Raw genomic sequence first — 25,277 nt, forward strand, 5'->3', positions numbered from 1 at the left:
GGAAGCTTTATTTTCTGAAAGTAGAAACTACAAAATTGAACAGAGGAGAAAACTAAAATCCTGAGCATCTGATTTAACATTTAATCCTCTTAAGTAACTAACAACTAATTTCAAGTATAAGTGCTTATTTTTATATTCAAAAAATTAACTACATTTACTGTAACAGGTTTTGTTAAGGATTTTTGTGTGCCTGAGGATGTACTTTTTACTACAATCTAATTCTTCTGTCTGTTAACAGAAACTCTCTTTATTAGATCACCATTAGGTTAGAGTGGTCTTCCCCAAACATATTAGGCTTAGATCGTGGTGGTAAAGGTGGAAGTCATTGATTTCAGGGAAATTACCATCTGCTCATATATTTCATACCCTTGGAAAACTAGAAAATGTTAAAGTGCTTGAAAGATAAAACTACATTGATGCTCAGAGACAATTTATAATTTATGTAGGTATCGACAAAAATATTTAAACATTAGAGTAAGACTTGTATTGTTATAATTTTAAATTTGCATTGTTGAGGCTTAACCTTTGCATAGTTCTACATTCATTCTATCATAATTTGCATTGTTGCTGCATCAGAGGAAGCTTGAAAATATTTCTACCTCCTACGTCAGAATATATTTCTAGAAAGCATGATTCTTCTAATTTCTACATTTAATGCATTCCCTTCAAGTCTCACATCACCAACCCACTCCCAGAAGCCAGTTTAAAAAGATTTTGGTAGGTGTTTAATAAACAATTAATCTCTAAAGATGAGCACTGCTCATCAGCTGCATCATATCATGGAAAGCACGAAAAATCTGCTGAACTAGCTTTTCTGCATCAGTCTCTGGGTTTGATTTCCAGGCAGAACAAGCCACAAGAAACCTGTGAAGCAAAAATAATACATAATTAACTATTATCCAAAAGTCACAGCACAAAAAGGCTCCAAATGGGGTTGGTGAATACTGATGTGACCTTTAGACCATAAGGCTATGCATTCAGCATATGTGTTGACTTTAGGTAAATGCCACTTAAGACATTTAAAGGTAAATTCATACATCTATATAATGCAAGGAACATCCAAGTTACTATGTGACTAGAACCTAAGGATGACAGGAAATGAAAAATTAGCCACCTCTCAAGATTGCTCTGGAATAAATAAGGTCTTGCTGTGTTAAGCAAACCCATCTTGTTCAAATAAATAAAAAAAAAATTGTCCTAAGGTACCCTAAATTGAATGAATTGAAATATGAATTTATGTGGCTACTTCTAATGAAATTCAAACTTTTTAAAAAAGAATAATAATATAGTACTTGAACAGGGTAACAAAGAAAACAGAAAAAGGCTAAGTGGAAAGAAAAGTACTTTTTAGAAAAGCCTATGCGAACTTTCTTGAACCAAGTCAAGTCAAGCCTTCTACCATCTCTGTCCAAAGCCTGTTGGTGAAAAATTCCTTATTTAAAAGTAACCCCAGGAAGCTATGGGGTTTAAACCAGGCTGGATCCCCTTTCCAGACACTCAAATTTTCTATAGCAAAAAATGCAGTAAGCTCAAATTCAAACCAAAATATTGGTTTTAATCAAAACCATGCAATTTTCACGTAACAAAAAAAAAAGTACATTATATCTTTGACAGGTACTTTACATTAGCAGAATAAAATAAAAACATGTTCTGGCCAAGTATATAACAATGAAATCAATGTGAATGGATTATATTTTCTGACAGATATTCAGGACTGAACACATAAGAAATTCTGCTTTGTTTCCCACTAGTGATTGATTATCACTAGTCATATACACCTATACAGTGTATATAATTCTCAAATATCTATTTAGTAGTAACTAATTCCTTGCAAAGATTAATTCCTATTAAAATATTATATTTTTAAAGTTTTTTCATTGCTTTCCAAAATTATATAAACAAATAGCAATCTTTTCTAGATGCACAATTCACAAAATGTACACAGATGCCAATAAAGGAAAAATGTTTGCTTCATAAGTAAACAAAGAATTAAAATTATTTTTGCTTATCTAATTTATAAGGAATGTTTCATAATGCATAGAGTTTGCAGTGGTGTGATGAAATGAACAGGACATACTATACATTACTTGTAATGATAGAAAACTGGAGGTAGTAGGGAAGTAGTTAAACTATGGAAATCAATAAGGCTACACATTATTCAACAGTTAAAGTATCTCAAAGTACATTTAATGGCTTTGGGAATTGCTTGAAATAATACTGAAGGTGAAATTCACAAAAAGATGCAAAAAGATTTGCAACTTGATCTAAATTAGTAATAGCATACACAATCAATATACAGTATACTTTGGAAACAGTCAAAAGCCTCATTAAATGCCTATTTTTTATGTCAGAGAACTGAAGTATACCTTGATCCAAATTGGAATCCATTGCAGAATCCATTACTTCTCAGGAAGTATGTTAGAATGCTTACTTAGTCTTTGTGTCTAATGATCTTAGACCTCTGACTATTATTAAAATGGATAATAAGATCCATGGTTAACTTTTATCAATTAACTTTTAATTTATAAATTGGGACACACAAATTGAATGCTATGGGAATGTATCATTTAAGGACTTAGCTGCTAACAAGTATTGTACCATTGGTGTAATGGAAAATACACAAATCACACTTCACAGAGAAAGATGGGTAAAATTTTGAGAAATAACACTGACTGCAAAGTCTTTAAGAAGAAAAAATAAATAAATAATATCTTAGAAACTGAAATGTCATATTATCATTCTAATTTTTTGCATCCCATCTGAAGTGCCTCCAAGCCACTGTCTTCTTATTCGAATAAGCTAAATTAGCCATCTTAGAAATATTTTTATAAAGTCTCCCATCCTGTGAAAGACATCATGAAGAGATTGCCAGATTGTCTGAAAGAACCTTCCAAGCCTTGTTATCAATTCCATATTACCTTTTAATCACCTCTTAGATTTCATTATTTTCTTTTTCTTGTACAAACTTATATCAAACTTCCTACAACCCAAATGAAATGCTCTGAATTGGTAAAACACTTTTTCTTACTATAACTTAATCTCATTATTAGTATGACTGACTACATGAAATACCACATTATTAATAGACAGTCAAATTTTATCTGAAGTTACCATGAACTACCTTAGGTGGTACAACTATGTTAACACATATACTGCTTTTTGAGAAGGAGGGCGATATGATTATTGAGTTAAACCTTAAATGGTATTCTGCACAAAACATCCAAAAGACTGTTAAACAAGTACCTCAAAAGCAGAACAGTGAAACACAAATATAACACGTGTGGATAAGTGTGGCAGGTGACAGATGACAAATTCAATGAGAACTGTAATGTAGTAAAGATAGACATTCAACAAAAATGATAGGTTTCGTATGCTTTCGCAAGTAAAAGTAACAAGAGCCTCACCTGTCATCTCTGATGTGGTAGAAAACTCCATAACCCTGGTGTACCATGGGAACCACAACTCCCAGGACTCTAAAATATCCAATAAGGCTTGTTGAGAGAACAAAGTTTCCACCTCCTCCACTGTGTGGCAGAAAGAAAAGATATTTAGGCTTCAGAAGTTTATCTGTTGCTGAAGAATTTTTAACATTCAAGAAAAAGCAAACTGAAGGCAGTATGGGTCTTAGATACTATACATTATATCACCTTTTGAAGAAGAGTGGATCTGTAAAGAGTTCTGGGACCGGGAGGCCTTCCTCCTTAGCTATGAGTAATAAACCTAAAAGGTGGCGGTCAAATCCTGCAATGAAATCCCAAGTCTGAGGTTAGAAAAAATTTTTCAAGAAAAGAAAGAATTTTTTTTTAAAAGTTAGAATAATTCCAACATCACTACCTTTTCCAGTAGAAAAATCTTTCATCATTTTATTATGCTTTGCAAAAGCTTGTAACATCTTTTGCTGCTGATCAAGAAGCTGCATTAAAAATCAAGACATTTCAATAGCATACTGTACAGAAACAAAACAAATAAAAAAAAACCTGAAGTCAATATAATTAGGATCTGGGTACTCTCTAAGAGAAAAGATGATTTCTAGAAAGACCTCGAAACAAATACTTCCATGTCTTTTCATTTCTTCTACTGACTTTCCTATATGCTACATAGCTTGATGATTTCTTTCCCAGACAGGAAAACAGGAAATGTGGGCAGTATTGAAGTGACATTACCAACTGTTTAGACAGAAGCAACTAGGATATGAAAATAAAGCATAGTTGTAACAAAATCAGTAATGAAACATTTCCATGAAATTAAATAAACACGTGTATGGTGTCAAAATTAGGGAAACAAATGCAATACCAAAGCAGCAGTGTGAAGAAACTACCCTGTTGTATGAGTGCTTTTAGAAAAAGTACAAAGCAAGATACATAAGCTGTTCATGATTCTAATATATAACAGGTATGTGTGGCTGCTACAACACTGAACCACATGGAGGAAAGCTTTCTCTGAAAGGCATTTTGGAAGAGTCTGCACTTTACTTGTGTTACGTTAAAGCTAAATCAATAGTAGTGAAATATTTAAGGCACTGGATATATTTTCCTTAAAGACGTATACAAATGAGCTTTTTAGGAATTCTCTATTTCTTATTCTTTCCATGTATGAACAAGTGTTTTGAAAACTTCGAGGAAATAAATACTGAAAGTATTTCCCTTATCCAGGGAAACTGACTCAAAGATGTTAGTTAAGGGTCAAAGTTGCTTTCAAACAATTGAAAATTCTCCTAGTTTTCTCTTTTCAAATACTCACACTGCTGGAAGGGTCCTGCATGGACTGGCACCACCTAACTGCTTCTACTGTACATGAACGCATAGTCTCTGTACGGCCATGATAAAAATATCTTGTCATAGCTGTTTCATAGCAGCAACCAGGGCTATAAGATAAGAAATGTATTACATGAATAGTCCTTTGACAAGATATGCAAAACACAAGAATAGATACTTTACCTCATTTGTCATTAGGGAAAAACAAAAACCACAAGACACTAGTTCACAACTACAATGAACAATTTGTCTATTGTTGATGGGCGTGTAAAATAGCATTGCCACTATGGGAAGTATTTTGACAGTTCCTCAAAAAGTTAAAATTACTACACAACCACACAGTTGAAAATAGGGATTCAAGCATGTACTTGCACCAAATGTTCATCCAGTAATATCCACAACAGGTAAAAGGTCAAGCAACCCAGATGTCAATTAGATGAACAGAGAAACTATGGTATGTGTGTGTGTGTGTTTATGCATATTATACATCTGTTGTGAATATGTATGCATATACACATGAATATTATTTAGTTATAAAAATGACTCTGATTCTACAACATTGAATTTTGAAAACATTGTAAGTGAAACAAATTAGATATAAAATGACATATTTTTTTATTCTTATAGGAAATATCTACAGCAGGCAAATTCATAGAGACAGAAGTATATTAGAGATTATCAGGGGCTAGAGAAATGGTATGGGAATAGAGCATTACTCCTTAATGTATAAAGAGTTTTTGATTGAATAAAAAATATTTTTTAAAAAGTGGCAATGGTTTCATAATATTTTGAATATAATATTATACTTAAAATGGGTTAGAAGGCAAGTTTTATGTTACATATTTTTATTACAATAAAAAAGATGATTGAATGTGTAAAGCAAAAGTAATAACACTGAGAGGTTTGGCACATATAAAAGTATAAAGCATGGCAGGGCCCTCCTGGTGGCACAGTGGGTTAAAGCACAACACTAAGAAGCTAAAGCCACTTCAGCATGAGTTTGATCCCTGGCCCAGGAGGTGATCCACATGGCACAGCAGACCTCTCCTGACCCGCCAACTGCTCCCCAGTGTACTTCGTCAGTCGGCCTGTTCTGCTCCCCACTCTGTCTCTGGTGAATCCTCTCTCTGGCCCTGCACTTCTGGCCTGTACCCCACTTCTGTATGCATAAATAAACAAATCTTTAAAAGTATAAAGTATGGCAACAACAGCACAAATAGTGGGAGAAGGAAAATAGAAGCATTTTCCCTTAAGGTTCTTATATTTGACATGGACAGTATTTGAAGGTAGAGAAAGCCAAATGTATTTTGTAAACTTTAGTGTAACTACTAGAAAAAAAACTCAAGTAAAGCTAACAATGGAGATGAAAATGGAAGAATAAAAAAAAAAGCCCTATGAATTCAAAAGAAGATAAAAAAACAACAACAAAAACAGAAGTTGAAGCAAAATAAACAGCCTGACAATATAGATGACTACATGAAATGCAGTCATTTAAACATTCCATCTAAAGATAACTATGGGGGAAAACAATTTCAAGGAGCTTTCACTTCTCCTTAGGGTATAGAAGGCCACAATTTATTATCTCTTCTACTTTAAAAATGAATAAAGACTGGATAATGTACAAAACTATAGCAAACTGAACCCATTAGCAAACGAAGCTGCCAGAGAAAAATCAAAAGATCTGAATTTCACAGAGTAGCAAAGTCCCTCTAGAAGAGGATAGACACTTCGAAAGTACTAAGGCCAGGAAAAACAAGGAAAGACTGTGAATCTGTCACAGATCAAAACTCTACTGCACTGTAGACTGCAGACATGCTGAGAAAATATATTTGTAGGGTTTTAAACCTATAGTCCCCAAAGATATAATGATGTAAACAAACTACTTCAATAAACATAGTTTAATTTTTTTAAAGTCTACTATAATGATGGAAGCACAGATTAGGGCACAGTGCTAAATGGAATAGTGTTAGTAAAAACATGGGTGTTAGGATGGAATAGCTATAGCTAAAGTTATTCCCTTGAACTTCATGATTCTAAAAATGAAGAATGAATGGTGCTTACCGTCCATGAAGTCTGTAATAGGCCAGCTGAAGAGCAAGCTGAACGAATGTATCGGGGTGAAGATTCTTCTTTTTGGTTTGCTTCTTGCCAAAAGACGTAAAGGCATACACTGCAACCTGTAGGTCAGATGCCTGACAAAAAGAGTTAAATGGAACAGTGAAAAATCACTTAAAGAGAAAAGCCAAAAGATACCTCAATTATTATTTGCATTAAAGCAGTCAGACATAAAAAGTTAACAGTATTAAAGCTATAATTTAAAAATGTGCTTGCTGTCACACTTGGATAATAGTCAAGCTTCTGTACATGGCAGTTAGAAGAAGAAGCATTACTAAGAAAAAAGTGTAACATCTACCTGCTTGAGATACTGGGCTCTAGCTTCACTGACGTCGTTTAGTACTTTCTTATCTACAGTGAAAACAAGTTCTTCTGGAAGTGGCATATCCCGTACTTTCTCTGAACCCTGAAAATAGGGAACACTTAAAAAAATAGTACATCAATAAAATTATTAGGAAAAAAAGGGTGAAATATTTCTTTAGCATACCTTCCATCTTCCTTCATTCTCTAAAATCTTCTCATCAACATAATGGCTGATGTGTACCATCACCATTGCATCAAAAGGAGCATGCTGAAATGAAAATACACAAGAATTTGAAGATTTAATGTCAAGGTAAAAATCTACCCCAGTATTTTATTTTCACTTTCCCTCCCTTCTAACACATGATAAAGTATGCAATTTTCAAATACCTGGTCTCTTAATTGAGGAAGGTATGGATATCCCACATTATAGTCAGTAGTTGCTGTATTGCATCTTCTAAGACAGAACAAACAACTTAAATTGGAAACACCTAATTGGGGCCTTTGAAGTGACAGAGAAGTGTATAAAGTAAATGTGAACCATCAAGTGGAAACAACTCCTGCTTGTCCTGAAGTCAAGCAAGGCTACATGTGCAATGCTAAGGTGCTCTGGTATTGGTTTAAAGCGCTGTAGAGCAGAAGATGGAGAAGGCAGACTACTTGAAGGTCATACTGAGGATGGGTGAATTTAGGTAAAGACATATGGCACATCTGGTAAACATTAAAAAGTATAATGATTTTGGGTATATATCTCTAAGAGTTCAGACATAGCAGATATAAATTTAGGGAATGTGGGTAAATGGGCTGAATTACAGGGGTGTTGCAGGTCTGACAGCTAATTTAGAGAAAGAGCTGTACCTAGTGAATTTTTTCATCATTTATTTTGGAAGACAAATTTCTTGCTTTATTTTTCTCATGTTCTTTTGATGACAATTATATCAGATTTTTCCCCCTGTGTTAATGCTACCAGTATACCATTACAACCCGTGAACTGAATGTGACGCTCAGCCCTGGAGAGAAAGAAGGGATCCTAAAACTTCGGACCAGTTTCAGGCAGCAATTAAGTGTCTATCACTCTAACATCACACAGTTCTGCTACACTATTTCATGACCCAGAAGTGAAAGATAGTGTTACCAAGTAGATACCAGTCATGACATTAGGAATGACTCATGATGGAGTCAGTACATGTTGTTTGAACAGCTCACTTATCCTGTCAGCAATACTCAACAATACTCATGGTCACTGACAAACACCCCTTTTCTAATTGCATCTCACAGTGCATAATGCTTTAAACCTTTAGAAAGAATTTTCACAGATATCACATATTTTAACTTAAGACAACTGCATTAATCTCTAATTAAATGTCCACCTATTTCTCAGTGTAAAATTAATAATCAATTTAAAAATATTATACATTTAAAATATGTATAAGAAATATGAAAAATACTTTTCTGGTGCTGAATTTGTTCAAACAACTTTTAATTTTTTGTTTCATTTATATGGAGACAACATGTTTTAAAATATTATTTAAAAATGGATTTTGGTACTGGGTACAAACTGGATCATTTCCTAGGTGTGCAACTGTGAGAAAGCTGCTTAATTCTTTACGTAAATTCCTTCATCTGTTACTGAGGATAATAATAACCTTTCTCATATAGCTGCTGTGAAAAATGATTTTAATAATACTTCTAAAGTGCTTATTGTAGAACCTGTTCCACAGCTATTACTAGAAATGATGTTACTAACAACTGTTGTTTATTACATGTTTCTATGTGCCCTTCACAAAACCTTACAACAAAACCTATATACTAAAGACAAAAGACCTGACCCCAGCATTTTAAATCCTGAGGGGAGAATGTGATTAAACAGTAAAATCACAAAAGCACAAATTCAAGCACCAGTAGAAAAGAACAGCAACATGGCTTTGGTTTAAGGATAGCTTTACTATAAATGTAGCATTACTAATGATGTTTTACATAGATCAAATTGTATTTTTTGTAATTATTTTCAGTTATAAGGGAAACCTACATGAAACAGAATATCAAGTGGATTTTTTAAATAGTTGTGGATATTAATGCATGCACATATAAAAGTTCACACACAAGAGGAAAAAATCTCAATTGTGCTAAGATGTACACTCATTATGGGGCCAATATTCTTTATTCAGAGATAGAAAAGATCATTAAAGTTATTTTTATGCTGAATTTAAAGAATGTTGGTGCTCTTAGTAAAAATCAAAGTAGAACAAGGTCTGGGAGTAAGGGAGGAAAAATGACTTCTTGATGAAAACAGCAATGTATCCCTATTTAAAATATAACATCTAGTTTGAACAATTTAACATATAGAAAAACACAAAAAATAAGAACAAAAGTAAAAACTGGAAAAGCAAGTTACCTATATAAAATTGGTCAATTAAACTATTAAACCAGGGAAGCAAGACAAGGCAACCAAGGGAGTGTGACAAATTTTAAGTTCAGTTTAGAATGGACCGGAAAAGTCTAAGGGTCTGGAAGTAAGCAGGAAAGATGATTTCTTCTTGATGAGGATAGCAACTTATGCTTATTTAACTATATAACATCCTGTCCAAGTTATCATACAGTAGAATACAACTCTTAAAGTTTCAAAGATCACTTGTCTTTTTAGGAAACAAGCTACAAATTACTAGGTAAATTTAGAACATAGCTACAAATACTTTTCTGTGCATAGACAATCAATGCTATTCAGTATCTTTTCAAATAGATTATAATTATCAACAGATAACAGAGGATTTTAATAGCCTTCTTCTTCATTAAAAAAAAATACGTAAATTCTACTTGACTAATAGATACCAAATGTTAGCTGTACTATATAAATGAAAGTAAGTTGTCCTATACTCTTTCCCTCAAATTTTAAAGTAAACCTTTTACTCTAAAGTCATGAAATTTAATTTAAATTAAATTATTTATTTATACTGTCACAGTACAGTCTAAGTTTTGTATTTTATTGCTATTAAATTAACCTAAAAAATTAAATGGCAAAAACACTTTAGTCGTTTACTTACATCACAATTACAGCCAAATACTCCATTAGAAAAGGAAATCAAGTTATAAGATTTATCACCCCAACGCACTGTTGGATCTCCAATAAGGGTCATTGCAGTTGCCTGAAAGAAAATACTTCCAAATTAAAATAACTTTAATTTTGATTTATATGTAATTATAACTTAAACTGCCTATCTATACAGCTATTATCTATATCTACATTTCTTTCTATCTAGCTATGTACTTTTTGGTCTAACTTTTTATTTTTCCTTTTCAGGTAAACCAAATTTTAAAAAATGGTTAATAGTCATGCTCAAGTGGTAATAATTATTCTTGCCCTAGCTTTAGATATTTATCAAAATCTCAAGTTAAGAAATCCTATCGGAAAAGAGAATGCTGGTATAATACCCATGGATGCTCAGAGGACACACAATTGAAAGGCAAGTTTTTTCCAACTTGAGTAATGTAAGAGACCTTGATAAATTTTGGCCTATTAGTTAGTCTTCAAATCACTTTATTGCATTACAATAAAAATTATTTAAAGGAAGAAAGAATAAAATAGTTTTAATTACAGCTACATGACAAATAAAAAGTTTTGTGAAAATTCTATTATGTGTGTATGGGCACACATGTGTTTGTATATATTGTAGGTTTAATATAAATGTATTTCAAACTGTAGACTGCAATTTAAAAAACTATATTAAAATATATTCTTCTCCAAGAAGTTTAGTGAATTTCCTGTTTAAAAAATATATAGCTAAAGAAGAGGAAAATTTAGTTTCTAAGGTACCAGGTGTTTCAATCCTGTAGCTATTATTTAATATAGATAAATGTAGTATGAAAAAAATTAGTAACTATTTTCAAAAGACTATGAGACTTCTACATATATACTACTACATTTTATCATTTCTCAAAATAATATTGTTGTCCCAGAGGGAAAAATTACATAGATCACAATTACCTTTAAACAAATGAGACTCAAAACTTAATAATAAATTCCTTTCAGGAGTGTTATAATGCTTAGGACAGAACTCGACATGTAAGGTGTTAGGCACCACCTGTACAGATTATACGGCGGTTCTCATGTCACCTTTGGCATGAGAAACTCATTTGGCCCCGTGTCCTGTCAAATTTTCTATACATGCAATTAAAAAAAAAGTGGGAAACAATGATAGGTGAGAGTCAAACAACATTCCTACTTTAGACTGCATGCAAAATATGTCTAAATGTACCTGAACAATGTGGCAAGAATTTGCTGAGTGTTATTTATGTATAAGCTTCAATTTGGAACATGTAGACACCACAACTAAGAAAAAATTTTATGAGCTGCATATAAAAAAAGAAAAAAGATTTTCTCATCTTCAATATATACACGAGAACACCAACTGAATTTGCAGGAAGAAGTAACAGATGAAGATAGGTAAGTACCTGGGAGTAATCTTCCGGTGTCACTTGAGGACTGCTATCCTCTATGGAATATACCAATAAACTGCTCTGAATTTTTTCTAACTTAGTCAAGTTCTCTGGATCAAGACTAATCAAATATTCTCGTGCCTAAAAGTCAAAGAGATAATGGTTAAATGTCACATATTGAACACAACATATCTAGAAAACTCAAAATAGTTTGCTGGGGAAAAGGCTCATTAAGAAAAGTTTGAATTATGGCCCTCCCTGGTGGCTCAGTGAGTTAGGACACAGCACTGCAAGTCAGCCGCAGCCACTTCAATGCGAGTTTGATCCCCCGCCCCGGAGGTGACCCACATGGCCTGGCAGACCTCTCCAGACCCGCCAAGCTGCTCCCCTCGGCAGTGTGCTTCCTCGATCTGTCTGTTCTGCTCCCCACTCTGTGTCTGCACCCCTGCACCTCTGGTTTGGACCCCAGTTCTGTATGAATAAATAAATAAGTCTTAAAAAGAAAAGAAAAGAGTTACAACCTTGGCCCATCGAGTTCGCTCCTCACTAGTTAATGCTGCGATACCAGGTCCATCAGGTTCACTGTTGCATTTCTTGCGGATATAGGTCAAATGCCTTATGGAAGATTAAGTACAGAGGGTTACAAATGAGCACAGGTATGTCACTAGCTACTATGTCCTTCTAAATAGGTCACATTAGGTAGTAATTCTTATCACTAAAAAAATCAATTTCACTAGTCAAAAACCTGCAGAGGTTTTTGGTACATGATGAAAATTACCTCTATTTAAAGCTTCCTAGGATTTCTCAGGGTGAGTTAGTTAACTTGGTTAATGATACTATTGGTCACCATCCCTTATTTGTGGCTTCATCATTCATAATTGGAAAAATAAAATTATTCATTTGCATCATTTCATCTGATCCTTCATTACTTCTGTAACACTTATGAAGAAGTAAGTTACTTGCTACAAAATGTCCTCCTCTTTATTTCAAGACAATAGTGTCTCATGGAGCAGATGAGCACTGTAACATCTGTTCTTACAGGGGGTGGAAAACTTGCCTTGCCTCTCCCTGCTTGTCTTTGCACATTACTAAGTTTGCTTCAAGTACAAATAAAGTTTCTACAGTTTGTGGTTATGGTGGGCATAGACATTAAATTCTGAATGCTACCATCGTAAAATCTACCTGTTTACCACCATGTAGTACTGGAAAATACTTGCCAGCAATAAGTCTTGACTATGAAATTTTTCCTGCCCCCTGATTTGGTAATATTAAGTGGGAAATGGTCAGCTTATAAAAGGCGATTATTATCAGAGTGAAGTCACCAGAAAAATGTGTTAAATCTAAAATAGCATCTTAGCTTTGGTAATTAAAGCTCACATAATTACCCAAATCTTTGCTGTTAAGTCCATACTTCCATACTACCCCAAGAGATATAGATTTACTATATTACCTACCAGAAATCTAATCACTCTTTACAGGTATAGAAAAAAAAATCCTAAAATTCATATGGTATGACAAAAAAATTCTGAACAGCCCAGGGCAATTTTGAATAAGAGAAACAAAATAGGAGGCATCATACTTCCTGATCTCAAAATACATTACAAAGTTATAGGATTCAAAAGATGTATTGAACAATGGGTCAGACAGAAAGCCTAGAAATAAAACCATACATATAAAGCTAACTATTGACCTACCATAATAGTGCCAAGATTACACAAAAGGGAAAGGATATTCTCTCAGATAAATGGTGCTGGGAATACTGGATCATCACAGGCCAAAAAGAAGAAAGAAAGAAATTGGATCCCTGTCTTAGACAATACACAAAAATCAGCTCCAAATAGATTAAAGGCTTAAATGTAAGACTTGAAATAAAACTCCTATAAGAAAATATGGGAGAAAAACTTCTCAGCATTGGTCTTGGCAATCATTTCTTGAATCTGACACTAAAAGCACAGGCAACTAAAGTAAAAATAAACAAGTGTGATTACCTCAAACTAAAAGCTTCTGCACAGTGAAAGAAACAAAATGAAAAAAAGGCAACCTGAAGAATGAAAGAAAATATTTGCAAACCAGACATCTGTTAAGGGTTAATATCTAAAATATAGAGATTCCCTAAAACTCAATGGCAAAATATTAATAATAACTGAATGTACCTCTCACATTTGTCAGGATGGCTATTATTGAAAAGACAAGTATTTATAAAAGTGTTGGTGAAGATGTGGAGAGAAGGGGACCCTTACATTTCACTGATGTGAATGCAATTGGATGCAGCCACTATAGAAAACAGGGTCCTCAAGAAATTAAAAATAAAATTACTATATGATCTACTAATCCCACTTCTGGGTTTTATCTTCCTTGTCTTCAGACAAGTCAAGTTGCATATATGAAATATACAGTTTTTGCATGTCAGTCACACCTCCACAAATTTGTTTGAAAAAAATAAATTCTCTTATAAAATGTGTTACTTCAACAGAAAATAAAAAAATTCTCTGTTGAGATAAAAAGAGAAACAGATTTGATAACTAGAACAATCCTTCTTTCCTTTAATTTGGAATAATAAGTGCTATCCATACACCTGTTTTTGGTATGATAAACACAAAGATTTGTATTAACAATATTTACATTTCAGAATCATATATTAAAATACGCTGGACTTGATATTTCCTCACAACCTGGTTTCCAACTTCCCCCTTTCTCTAAATTTACTTAATCAGTAAATAGCTTATTTAAGTCTCCAACAGCACACCATAAAAAAAAAAACCTAGTAGATTATTTCAGACTTAATTTTACTCATAATAACATTTAAATATCTTCTGTCAGGCTCTGCAGCCAAATATTTTTAAATTATTTTCAGTGTGGAGATAGCAGTTTACAACACTGTTCCACTGTGACCACCTACCTCACTGACTGCTCAAGGCTCTGTCATTTACCATTCACTTTCTTCCAGTGTCAAATGTATGCTTCCCCCAAATTCATGTCAGTGGTTTCCCTACAGTTTTCTCTCTTGTTAATTTCATCTATTTTTAAAATAGCTTCAACTATCATCTTTATGTAATGGATGGACAACCAGATTTCAAACTCCAGCCCAAATTTTTCTCTAAGTCTCCGGTACAAAATTTTTAAATTCTTGCAGAATATCTCTAGCTCAATTTCTGCCAACAACTCAAACTAAATGTACATTAAAAAAAATTATCTCTTTGCAGCCCTCCTACAAATTAAAAGAAAAAAAATAATTTCAGATAATTCCCTATATTTTATCTTTATCCATCATAACACAATTGCTAATTCAGAGTATTGTTTTCTCAGAGCCTGGGTGCTAAGTGTTTGTATTCTTTTTAAGGTTCCCCATGCAACTGCTATGGAGACTGGGAATTTCTGTCTTTTATATACAATTTCCATAGAAGGCTAATTGAAAGAGTGGAAGATTTTTCTTGTCTGTTTTTTGGTGGGTAGGGAAAGTGTTAATGAAAATATTTTTAAATTATTTTCAGTGTGGTGATAGCAGTTTACAACACTGTATATGTTTTAGTTTAGTAGCTCTTCTAATGTATGTAAGAGTCCTTGTATTTTACCCACACAAGGAAATATTTACCAGAAAAAGATACTGTGTCTGAAATTTTCTTTAAAATAATCCATAGGTGTGTGAGGAAAGAGCACAAGAGATACAGTTGAAACAAAACTATGAGTTTACAAAAAAAAGCTAGGAGTTGACAACTACTGAAACTCTGAGGTGAGTACCTGGGGGCTTCATCAAATAATTCCATGTACATTCTACATTTTTTCATTATATGTTAAAAAAAATACATACACAAAGTAATACTATATATACGTACTCTATATGTTTCTTTATGGGCATGCTACTTGTATGTACCTAATACACAGTTTGTATGAAATATACATATATATTATTTTTTTAAAGAAATCTTAACATGCATATAAATTCAGTGCAATGTATCTGAAAGGACAGACTACACCAAGCTAGTACAGTGATTAGTTCTGTGGCAAGTATTAGAGTCAGGGTTTTCCTCTTCTACGAGCACAGTGACTCACACATTGCAGGGCATAGTCCTGGCTCATGGCGTGGGCAGCACTATGCCCTCCTCTAGGAACAGGGTACGGGACTTGGGACATGCACTGGGTTATAAGTTTTTCAAAGTTTCAATTATGATTTTTAGACATTAAAAAGTCCTCCAAAAAAATTAAACTAGAAATCGATTTTTTAAATCAACATATATAAAATTCTTTTTTATGTACTATCACTTTATAAAAAGGTATCTCTGAAATTTTATTTTTTAATTTAAGCAAAAGCTTAAAATCTAACAAAATTCAAGAAAGTAGCTTGAAAACCTGAGAATCTCTGGTGGGGTGATCAAACTTCCTTCATGCATTGCATCAAAGACAAAAACTCGGCCTCGACACAGAATTGCAATATGACTTGGAGAACGCCCTTCACTTTCTGGAAAGAGAATAGAGAAAAAAAACAAAACTTAAATCTTTCACTATATCCAGTAGCACTGCTGCATTATTTATCAAATACTCATCAAATACATCATATGAACAAAAGTACTCATAAGTTAGTTAGAATTTCAATTACTGTGAACTAAATGCATGCTCTTGAAACCTGTCCATTTAGAAATCCATGGAGACATTCTGCAGGGGTAGGGAGGGAGAGGGATGGAAACAGGAGAGAGAAGAGCACAGGGACTATGGTGATGGTGCACGGGTGAACCATTTTAAGGGGATTACATTTGAGAAGAGAAAGTAAACACTGCACAAAAATGAACAATGATATAAAGTATAAATAATAAAAAAATTTAAAATCCACCAATGGTATCTATTTTCATATTAACTAAAAGTCTGAAGCCTTAACTAAATTACAAAGTAGTATATGCTCTATTTTCTAGTCACCTGTTAAAACTGCCCCTCTTCCTATTGACTAATCTGCTCTACATAAATTATCCTTCAAATTTATGGCCAGAGACCAACTGAACTAAACAAAACAATATACTTTTTTTTTTTCCTGTGCTTATCTATCTTACGCAGATTCTCAGAAAAGCCTTCTCTGACTACCTAGTCTATAAAAGTCACCCAGTTACTGATTTGAATTCATCACTAATTCTGGTATTTTTCATGTTTATGTATTTCCTCAGTTTTAGCCATATCTACACCTCCTCACACAGCCATACATTCAAGAATATAAACATATCAGTTTAAAACCCTGTATCACAAGGCACATAATTAAATTAATGAATCCCCATTTTATATACTGTACCTTAAAATGGTTACCACATACCTATACACAATGGAATATTACTCAGCAATCAAAAAATATGAACTCATGCCACTCACAGCAAGCTGAAAGAGATCATGCTTAGGGAAATTAGCCAGAAACAAAAGGAAAAATACTAGATGGTTTTATTCATAGCAATAGTATAAAGGACCAAGAGAGAAAATAATAATAATGAACAACTGTATACCAGAGACATTTTACGGGAGTGGAGTGGGGAATGGGATCAAAAATGGGGGTAGGAGGAGCAAGTGCACAAAAGTGATGGCACACGGGTGATTTGGTGATGGGTAGCCCACGGGGATTACAACTGAGATGGAAAAAGGAACAAAATGATGTAAAAATAAACTATTCTATTATTTAAAAAAAAAAGAGTTACCACAGACATAACTGTAAGTGATAAATACTAAATCAAAACCAAGTCTACAATGTGTATGTTAGCTCTTAGCTAATGTACATATTATTGTCCCTCTTTGCTACTGTTATTCCGATGTCAATTTTCTCTTCCTCATTGTCACCTCTGGGGGTGGCATCATTGGGAGGAGTGCAGGATGAAAGAATACTTGAAGTCCAAGTCAGAGATCCTAGAAGGGCTTATAACTTAAAAAGTGCAGGCCCAACCCATGGGTAGTCTCATATTTATTTAGAACCAGGTTCAGAGAAGATGGGCAAGTATGTGAAGGAATGTAGGGATGTGTTGTCCAGGATGCATTATCATTGCTAGATGCAAAATAGGGTGGAGTAACCAGGGGCTATTGCTTGGGGGTTGCATAGTTCCCACTAATCAAGCTTCCTATCTCTAGCTCCTATTCTTACCTAACTTTGTACTAATCTTCACAAGTAATGTATTCTAGCTGATCTTACTAAACTGGCCATAATGTCTACCTGCTGTTTTCAGCAGATACTGGGTTCACAGTGTGTTATTCATATCAGGACTTTTGAGGAAAAATCAAATTATATGCTACAAATTTTCTAACACTCTGATTTGTAACTGTACTCTTTAACTAAAATTTAAATTCTCAAATATGCAACACAGCATCAAGTTTGCAAAGAATCAAATAAGCATAGTTTAGAAAATCTATTCCCAATAAGGCCCACAGAAAGCCTAGTATTACTCAGAATCTAATTTAGAAATATTTCTTCAAAATAGCATGCTCCAGTGTCAGATTAGGAACCACAGCAAGACTTCTCAAATACCAATGTTTTTAAAAGTACCAGTGCTTTCTACTTACCAGTCCTAAAATAATTCTTAATTGAATCTCTTGTAATTCCTGGAACTTTGCAGGTAGAAAATAGCATTCGGAACTGATTCATATCTAGAGGAGTATTTCCAACTTTATGAACAGGCAATTTTTCTCTATTAAAAAAAAAAGGTATTTTGATTCAGAATTCAAACTTAAAACTTATAAACCAAATAGTTATAAATGTAGTATTCATCCCCAAATAAGTAAATTAAACTTTTTAACATTTTGCCACCTTAGACCTTTGGTAAATCTTTTATAAGCTCATACAAGTATCCTTACTTTTTTAAGAGCTGCCAATAGTTCAGGTTATGCCAAAGATTTATACTTCCTCTTTCTAACTGAGTGCCTTCCTTCGGAGGCCAGTAGTGTTCAATATGGGCTGCAGGACCGGCAAAGTTGACATTTAATTGTGATGGTAAACGAACATCCAGGTAGGCAACATTCAGCCACCACTCTTCCAGCTAGGAAAAATTATGAACATCAGCTTAAAGATCTTAATATAATATTTAAGTGCATAACTTCTAATAAAAAAAATGATATACTTAAAGATATTTTTCTTTACTCTTCAACATTTAGGAACACATTTTCTTAATCTAAATCATCTTCAATACCAAAAAAAATATTTATAAAGATGTGTTTTTATTGATTTACGTATACAAGAACTGGCATGTAGGCCAGAGTGTAGGGGCTGTGAGAGGATTCACCAGAGACAGAGTTGGGAGCAGAACAGGTGGATTAACAGAAATACACAACAGGGAGCTACAGGTAAGACAGGGGAGGTCTGCTGTGCTATTTGGGTTAGTTCCCCAGATGGGAATTGGATTCATGCTACAATGGCTAGTAACAGCTTGATAGTGCTGAGACTTAACTTCTGAGCCACCAGGGAGGTCCCCCCAAACACTACCGTGATGATTTCTTTCTTTTGGGATTATAGGGTCTTAAACTCTATTGAGTTTACCTTTATTATCGAAAATATGAAATAAGACAACACTGACAAAAAGAGATAGCAAATGTAAAAGTCATAAATGTACATTTCCTCATATTGTACTTGGGTAAAATAGATATTAAAAAAAATTCTTACCTCATTTTACTATTATTAAGGCATTTAGAATTTTTGCTTTTTAAGCAAAAACTGAAATACTAAATAAGAAACATAAAACTTTTCAGTAGGCTTAAAACTAAATTAGATTTCTACTAATATTGTTTTCTGTGTCCCTCTTTCAAAATATGCAACTGAATTTTGTGTCTAGGTGAGCAAATCTCATCAAATTCCTTGAAGCCCTTTCCACGAAACTGATGTTTTACTATAACCATTCAGAAAAAGATATAAATGAAAAGGACTCAGTTAGAACAACTTTAATTAAAATCATTCAAGGCTCAAGACTGGAAAATAAAGGAAAGTGTAAAGGTATAACATTTTATTATTCTATCATAGTACCAATGGTTGATGGAAAAGTCAACTTGCTTTTTATATCTAAAACTAAGAAACAGTTACAATCATTACTTCTAGGCCACAGCAATGTTTTTTTAATTATAAAGACTCATCTCCTGGTTCTTACAAGAGAAGCAGTAGAGCAGAAGAAGTCAGAAAGATTCTCTTTGGAAAATAATTATTGAGTTCCTCAATTATTATTATGCCAATGTTTCTCAAGCTACCTAACCAAATAAAACTTCTCAAAATCATTCTCCACTGCAATTTTTTAGTGACCCTACTTCTCCCAAGCACTATTTAAATATTTCTATGACAAGCCCGTTTATCATGATTAGCTGAACAAAATGTTTCTCTGAAGTGCAATCTACAGTGTCTTTAAAAAAGATTATTCAGAGTCCACGTGTGGTGCGATGAGATGCCTAGAGGGACTACACCACAAAGGTACAGCCTAGCTCTAAAGGCAGTCTTATTTTCATTTAGAATTAAACAGAAAAAAAAAAATAAAGAGATCAAAGAAGCAAGCAGGTAAATGGGGAATGCTTACATATGTGGGTGATATGTAATCATCTGGCTTCACACAAGGCTGGAAAATCAGTGAGAGAGTTAAGGGAAGCCCCAATATTTATGCTACTCTATGATCTAGGGGTAACATCGATTACTCTTTTCAACATTTTCTGTTCTCAGCGTGTTATAGATTCTCATAGCAGGACTTTTGCCCTATGAGATGCGTTATCTCAAACCTTCTCTGTTAATATTCTAGGTGAAAGGCACAGAATAATCAAGGCAAAGATATAGAACAGTTGAGGCACAGAATAATCCAAGATCACTTATGTTAGAACCACAGAGTAGTTTCTATGATGAAGACTTCTGGGCCTCCATTCCAGAATGCAGAATCAGAATTTCTAGTCCCAGGAAATACATATTTTAACAAGTTCTCTATAAAAGAGAGGAGTCCGTGTACAACATCTGAAATTCTCCAAAGGCAAGTGATTTATTAATTTTTTATGATGATTATGACAACAATGGTTGCAAGAATCTTTACAATAATAAGTTAAAAGTGAAAGCTATGCATATTTTTACTTTTCACTTTAAGTATCACCAATTTTCTAATTTTAAATGCAGTAACATCTATACCCAGTTCCTTTTTCCTTTTGCTCTTTCAAGTAACTTCTGATGCAATATTTCTCCAATTCCATTTTGAAATGTCTGGACTATTTCTGCAGTTTTCTTATATTCCTCTTCATTTGCAAATGGCTTTACTATAAAGAAAAAAATATGTATTAAGTTATTTAGATATTCCAATACTAGCAACCCACCTCAATTATTATTGCTTTCACAATCTTGAGACTTACTTACAGAAAACAATTAATGGTTTTATTAAATATGAGATCCAAGTATTAAATTATAATAGTTTACTACATGAAAATTAGTAGAATTTGCTCAAAAAAGAAACTAGAATTTTCAGGTAATATGAGAAAAAGAAATTACAAAATATCAGTTAACATGAAGCGAATGCATACATTTCTTGTTTCTAGAAAATAAAATGATAATAAAGTATTAAAGGTATAAACCCACATGGATAAAGAAAATGAAAGAACAGTGGATAGCAGACAAGTTAAACTAGTGTTTGGTCAACTAAAAAAAGCATGAGAAAATGGCCTTTGACTTTGCAGATCTGGAGTGTGGAAGATAGTGGGAGAAAAGGTAGAGTAAAGCAGAAATCAGGAAGCAAATTCATTTCCCAGTGCAATACCAGAGAGATTCATGGCACATGAAGTTCAAAAGGCAGGGGGTAAGGTGAGGTCAAAAACAAGAGGACTGTGTAGAAGCCTTTAGAAGCAAAAGTCAGGCAACTATCCAGCCACACAAACTCCTACAGAGCTCCTTTGCCATTCTATAAAGCAAGGTAACCTCCTTCCAATACTAGCAGAATTATGGAGGCTTACTCTCCAAAGCTGAACCAAACAAGCAAAGCATATATTCTAGCCTGTACTGAAAAAAAGAGGGACAAATGTGCACATGCTGAAAAATGATCCTGCCAGCCCACTTACTCTACTTAGTTCCCAAAACATGAGTGTACAGGCTGATGCCTTCTAAAAAAAAAAAAAAAAAAAAAAAAGGTGAGAGAACTCTTTAGAAAATTGCTCAATATGAGAGAAAGGAATAATCATACTGGGCTATGCCCTAATGGAACTGCTTGATCTCTGTCTTATTGCCTAACAAAGATCATCAAAAGACACACTAGTTATGAAGCCCTTTCTTTTTCATATTTGACTCTTTAGTATGAATGACTGAGGATTTCCAGATAGTTAAGGCAAAAGCCTTCTATGTAAACGGAGTCAGAAGCAAAAGAAATACAAGAAACAGAATAAAATATTTCAAAATGTATGACTAAGGGAGGAGATTGGAGGTAATTAGGCAAGAGAGTACTATTTTTTATTTTAAGCCTATATAGTACTATCAAGTTTTAAAAAAAGAAAAGGTTTGGGGATATTTTAAGGATACTTTAATTATCATGATCCTAGAGGAGAAAGCAATTAGACTACACCAACTTCTAAGTGTTTTGAGTTTCCTAGTTAGCTAATATATTAATACTACTAAGAGATTACAAACATACCTGCTTCAAGATATTTTTTTAATGACTCTTCGAGTGGAGGAACAGGCAGTGATGGAAGAGAATCCTGGTACTGAAATGTTCGCTCTTCAGTTGATTTAGCCAATTGATTTTCCATGATAATCACAATAGGAAAACTAAAGAAACAAAGCCCTTACAACTTCAAGATTATAAATAGGCTTATATATGCTACATCCAATTCACTACATCGATATTTGGGGATCACAATATATCCAGGACTTGGTCTCAGTTCTAAGAAAATCATAAATGTGTCAGAAAAAGGCATCAATTTAAAAAGAAAAGCATGTAGACATTAAGTGCTACAAGTCAAAAAGCAATCAATGGGACCAGTATAGTTATAATTTATTGACACCTACAATTTGCTAAATACTATGGTAGGTATTAAATGTATTTATCTTCCTAATCTTCATCTTTTCTTGGAAAGCTGTAAATCAGTGCCATTTTACATTAGAAGAAACCAAAGTTCAGATTTTGCAACTTATCTGCGGTCAAATCAACTCATCCAGGTCATAATTTTCTCTCTATAGAATGAGCTACCTGCTGAAGGGTTAGTCACCTGCGGAAACCTAACTGGGCAGGCAGGAATTACATTTGTGAAAAAGAGTATTGGACTGAAAGAACTTTAAAAGAATAAAATATCAAGAGGTATGAGTCATCAAGCTACAGTCACAAAATATTACAGAATACATAAATCACAAGACAAGCTATTGTAACCTAACTGTTCAGATAGCATGTGGCTATATGATTTCTCAACTATGTCTTTATAAATTAAATTACATACTAAAAGACCAGTTCATAAATCAAGAAACTTTAACAGTAAACAAGAATTTTCAGTCTTTTAAAATATGAATTTTTCAAACTAATAGCAAAATCCAACAAAATACAGATAGTTTACACAATAAAAGATGATCAAAAACAAGGGTGCCACAGAGACTATTTTCAGCCAATGTGAAGTTTCTACTTCTTAACAGAATCCTAAGTTGGACCTGGCTATACAGTCATAGGCTGTATCTTTCCTATGCTTACTCGAAGTCTCCAGTACAGCTTTGTGATATATGTGTAAACTGTGGCCTTCTGTGTATAAAGGCTACCTGTGTTCTCCCCATGCTGTCTTTTTTTAATACTTACCTAAGCAATGGTACCAACTGGAACAGCACCTTGGACCAATTTATAGTAGCTATGTATAAAGTTGTCAGATTCTTCCTACTACTCCTAGACTGCTCCCTCTAAATATATTGGAAACACACACACAACAACCAACAAACATATTTGTGCCACTGTATTTTGATTTCTCTTATTTAGGGTTTGCTTAGCCTAAAGAGATAATCCAAAAATGAGGTCTAACCAAGAATTCATTGTTCCTGTTTCTTCATATCTCACAAACATGGCTTCAGATCTCATAGAAAGGTAAAGCTGGGTCCATATGCCAACTTCTACCCAAACGCCCTAGGCAACTAATTTTAAATGAATTATCTTATATAGAGAGAAGATAACCATAAAATTAGAGTTGTTATTATCCTTAGTGCCTACAAAAGCACATTATAAAACAAAGTAACCTAGTTTGAGATGACCATATTATGCAAAGCATAATGAATGGCACCATGATTCTACTTTTTTGAATCCCCAGAACCTGTGACTCTGAGATGACTACTTCAGTGATAGTTCTATATTTTTTGCATAGCACAATTTACCTTAAATTCAATAATTTAATGTTCCTGGAGACAGATTCCTCCCCCAAACCTCCAGACCCACCTATCAAATGCTTTATTCCAGTTTTTTAAACTCCTAAGCAGAGTACCCAAATATGTCTACCAAAACTTCAAAACTATAAAAGTTGTGAGATGCTAGTTTTATTTTCAACTGTTAAAGTTTGCAACAGATTGCTATAGAAATAATAGTACTCTAATAAATATATATTGAAAAGATAAGCCATTCTCTCTGTACTTCCTTGATACTCATAGACTCTAGAAGGGGTCAAGACTGCAAATTTCATGCCCACTACAATCTTAACTCATCAAGGGAACACATTAAAAATGTAAATTTTTCATGAAGAATTACCTGTTTTGAGTACTCAACCACCAAGACTATTAAATAATATTATTTTAAGAAGTATATACACCTTCAGAAGAAAATGGTGACTGGGTTTAATTACAGTGATTTTTCTGGGGGCAGTAAGATGCAAACTCAAAGTGGAACAGAGAATCAACATAAATAAAAGAATAGATGATCACATACCAGAACCCTCAGGCAAACAGTTTAGCACTGGAAGGAGACTGTTTCAACAAAATTCCGTTTTGAGCTCAATGAGTTTTCAACTAGATTAGTGACTGTGGGAAGGAAAAAAACAAGTTTAACTCTGCAGCAAAAAACAAAACATATAAAAACTGCTGAAAGGATATTAAAAATAGACAATCAAGGGCTTGACAGCTAAACTTTTCGAAATCACAACACTTCCAAAAAGTACATCAGCTAAAAGCTGGAGAAAAACTACTTCAGGATTAACCAAATATAACCTTCCATTAGAGAAGGAGATACAGTGTACTTCCCGCTGCCAGGGTATCTGTGCCAGCAGTTTGTGGCAGGGTAACATATACGAGTGCTTGGCTATAGAGGCTAGAGGAGCAGAGGGCGACCAGAGGTCGGAAAGAAGTCCTGCCTCCAACCAATCCATAGGCAGCTCTGTTCACTCGAGAGGCCAGTAAGTGAGAAAACCCAGCTATGTACCAAAAGGGACTAGCCCAGCGGCCCAACCTCGGTGGCACCTTTCCAATCCGGGCCGGGAGTTTCCTGATGACAACGGCCGAGCCCTGGTTCTTCCACCGTTCTACTACTTAATTCTGTTCTACCAATTTAACTTGCCCTAGTCCCAGAGCCTGAGGACTAGGAGACCCAAGCAGCTCTACCCAAGCAGGAGGGCCTGAATGTCCTCACCGCCCGAGCTTCACCAACTCTGCGACAGCGACAGTCGCCCCGACCCGCTTCCTTAGGGCGGCGGAGGAGCAGGAATTGGACAGCAAGGCGAGGAGTCCCGCCCCGCGGCCACGGGGGCGCGGGGATTGGACCGAAAACCACGAGG

General features: G+C 34.2%; 1 protein-coding gene across 6 annotated transcripts; it reads right to left on the bottom strand.

Annotated features, from left to right (window-relative positions):
- Nucleotides 1-5: 5 nt before the first annotated feature.
- On the bottom strand, nt 6-25,195 carry CROT (carnitine O-octanoyltransferase). 6 transcript variants are annotated; one of them, XM_012721092.1, is made up of 18 exons: nt 25,133-25,195; nt 24,437-24,528; nt 22,184-22,317; nt 20,701-20,825; nt 18,414-18,595; nt 18,123-18,247; nt 15,951-16,059; nt 12,125-12,218; nt 11,619-11,744; nt 10,211-10,312; nt 7,357-7,440; nt 7,168-7,275; nt 6,816-6,946; nt 4,741-4,864; nt 3,835-3,913; nt 3,648-3,741; nt 3,405-3,524; nt 6-864 (listed from the first exon to the last, which is right to left on the bottom strand). In XM_012721092.1, the coding sequence occupies exons 3-18, from the start codon at nt 22,296-22,298 to the stop codon at nt 744-746; spliced, it is 1,839 nt and encodes a 612-aa protein (XP_012576546.1). In that variant the 5' UTR covers nt 22,299-22,317; nt 24,437-24,528; nt 25,133-25,195; the 3' UTR covers nt 6-743. The 6 variants fall into 6 exon arrangements, with proteins under 6 accessions (XP_012576546.1, XP_012576547.1, XP_012576545.1 ...); XM_012721093.1 differs by having other exon boundaries at nt 25,105-25,189; XM_012721091.1 differs by having other exon boundaries at nt 24,964-25,189.
- Between the last annotated feature and the right edge of the window lie 82 nt (nt 25,196-25,277).

The sequence above is a fragment of the Condylura cristata genome, unplaced genomic scaffold (assembly GCF_000260355.1).
Source record: "Condylura cristata isolate star-nosed mole 26May11 unplaced genomic scaffold, ConCri1.0 scaffold00005, whole genome shotgun sequence".
NCBI lineage: Eukaryota > Metazoa > Chordata > Mammalia > Eulipotyphla > Talpidae > Condylura > Condylura cristata.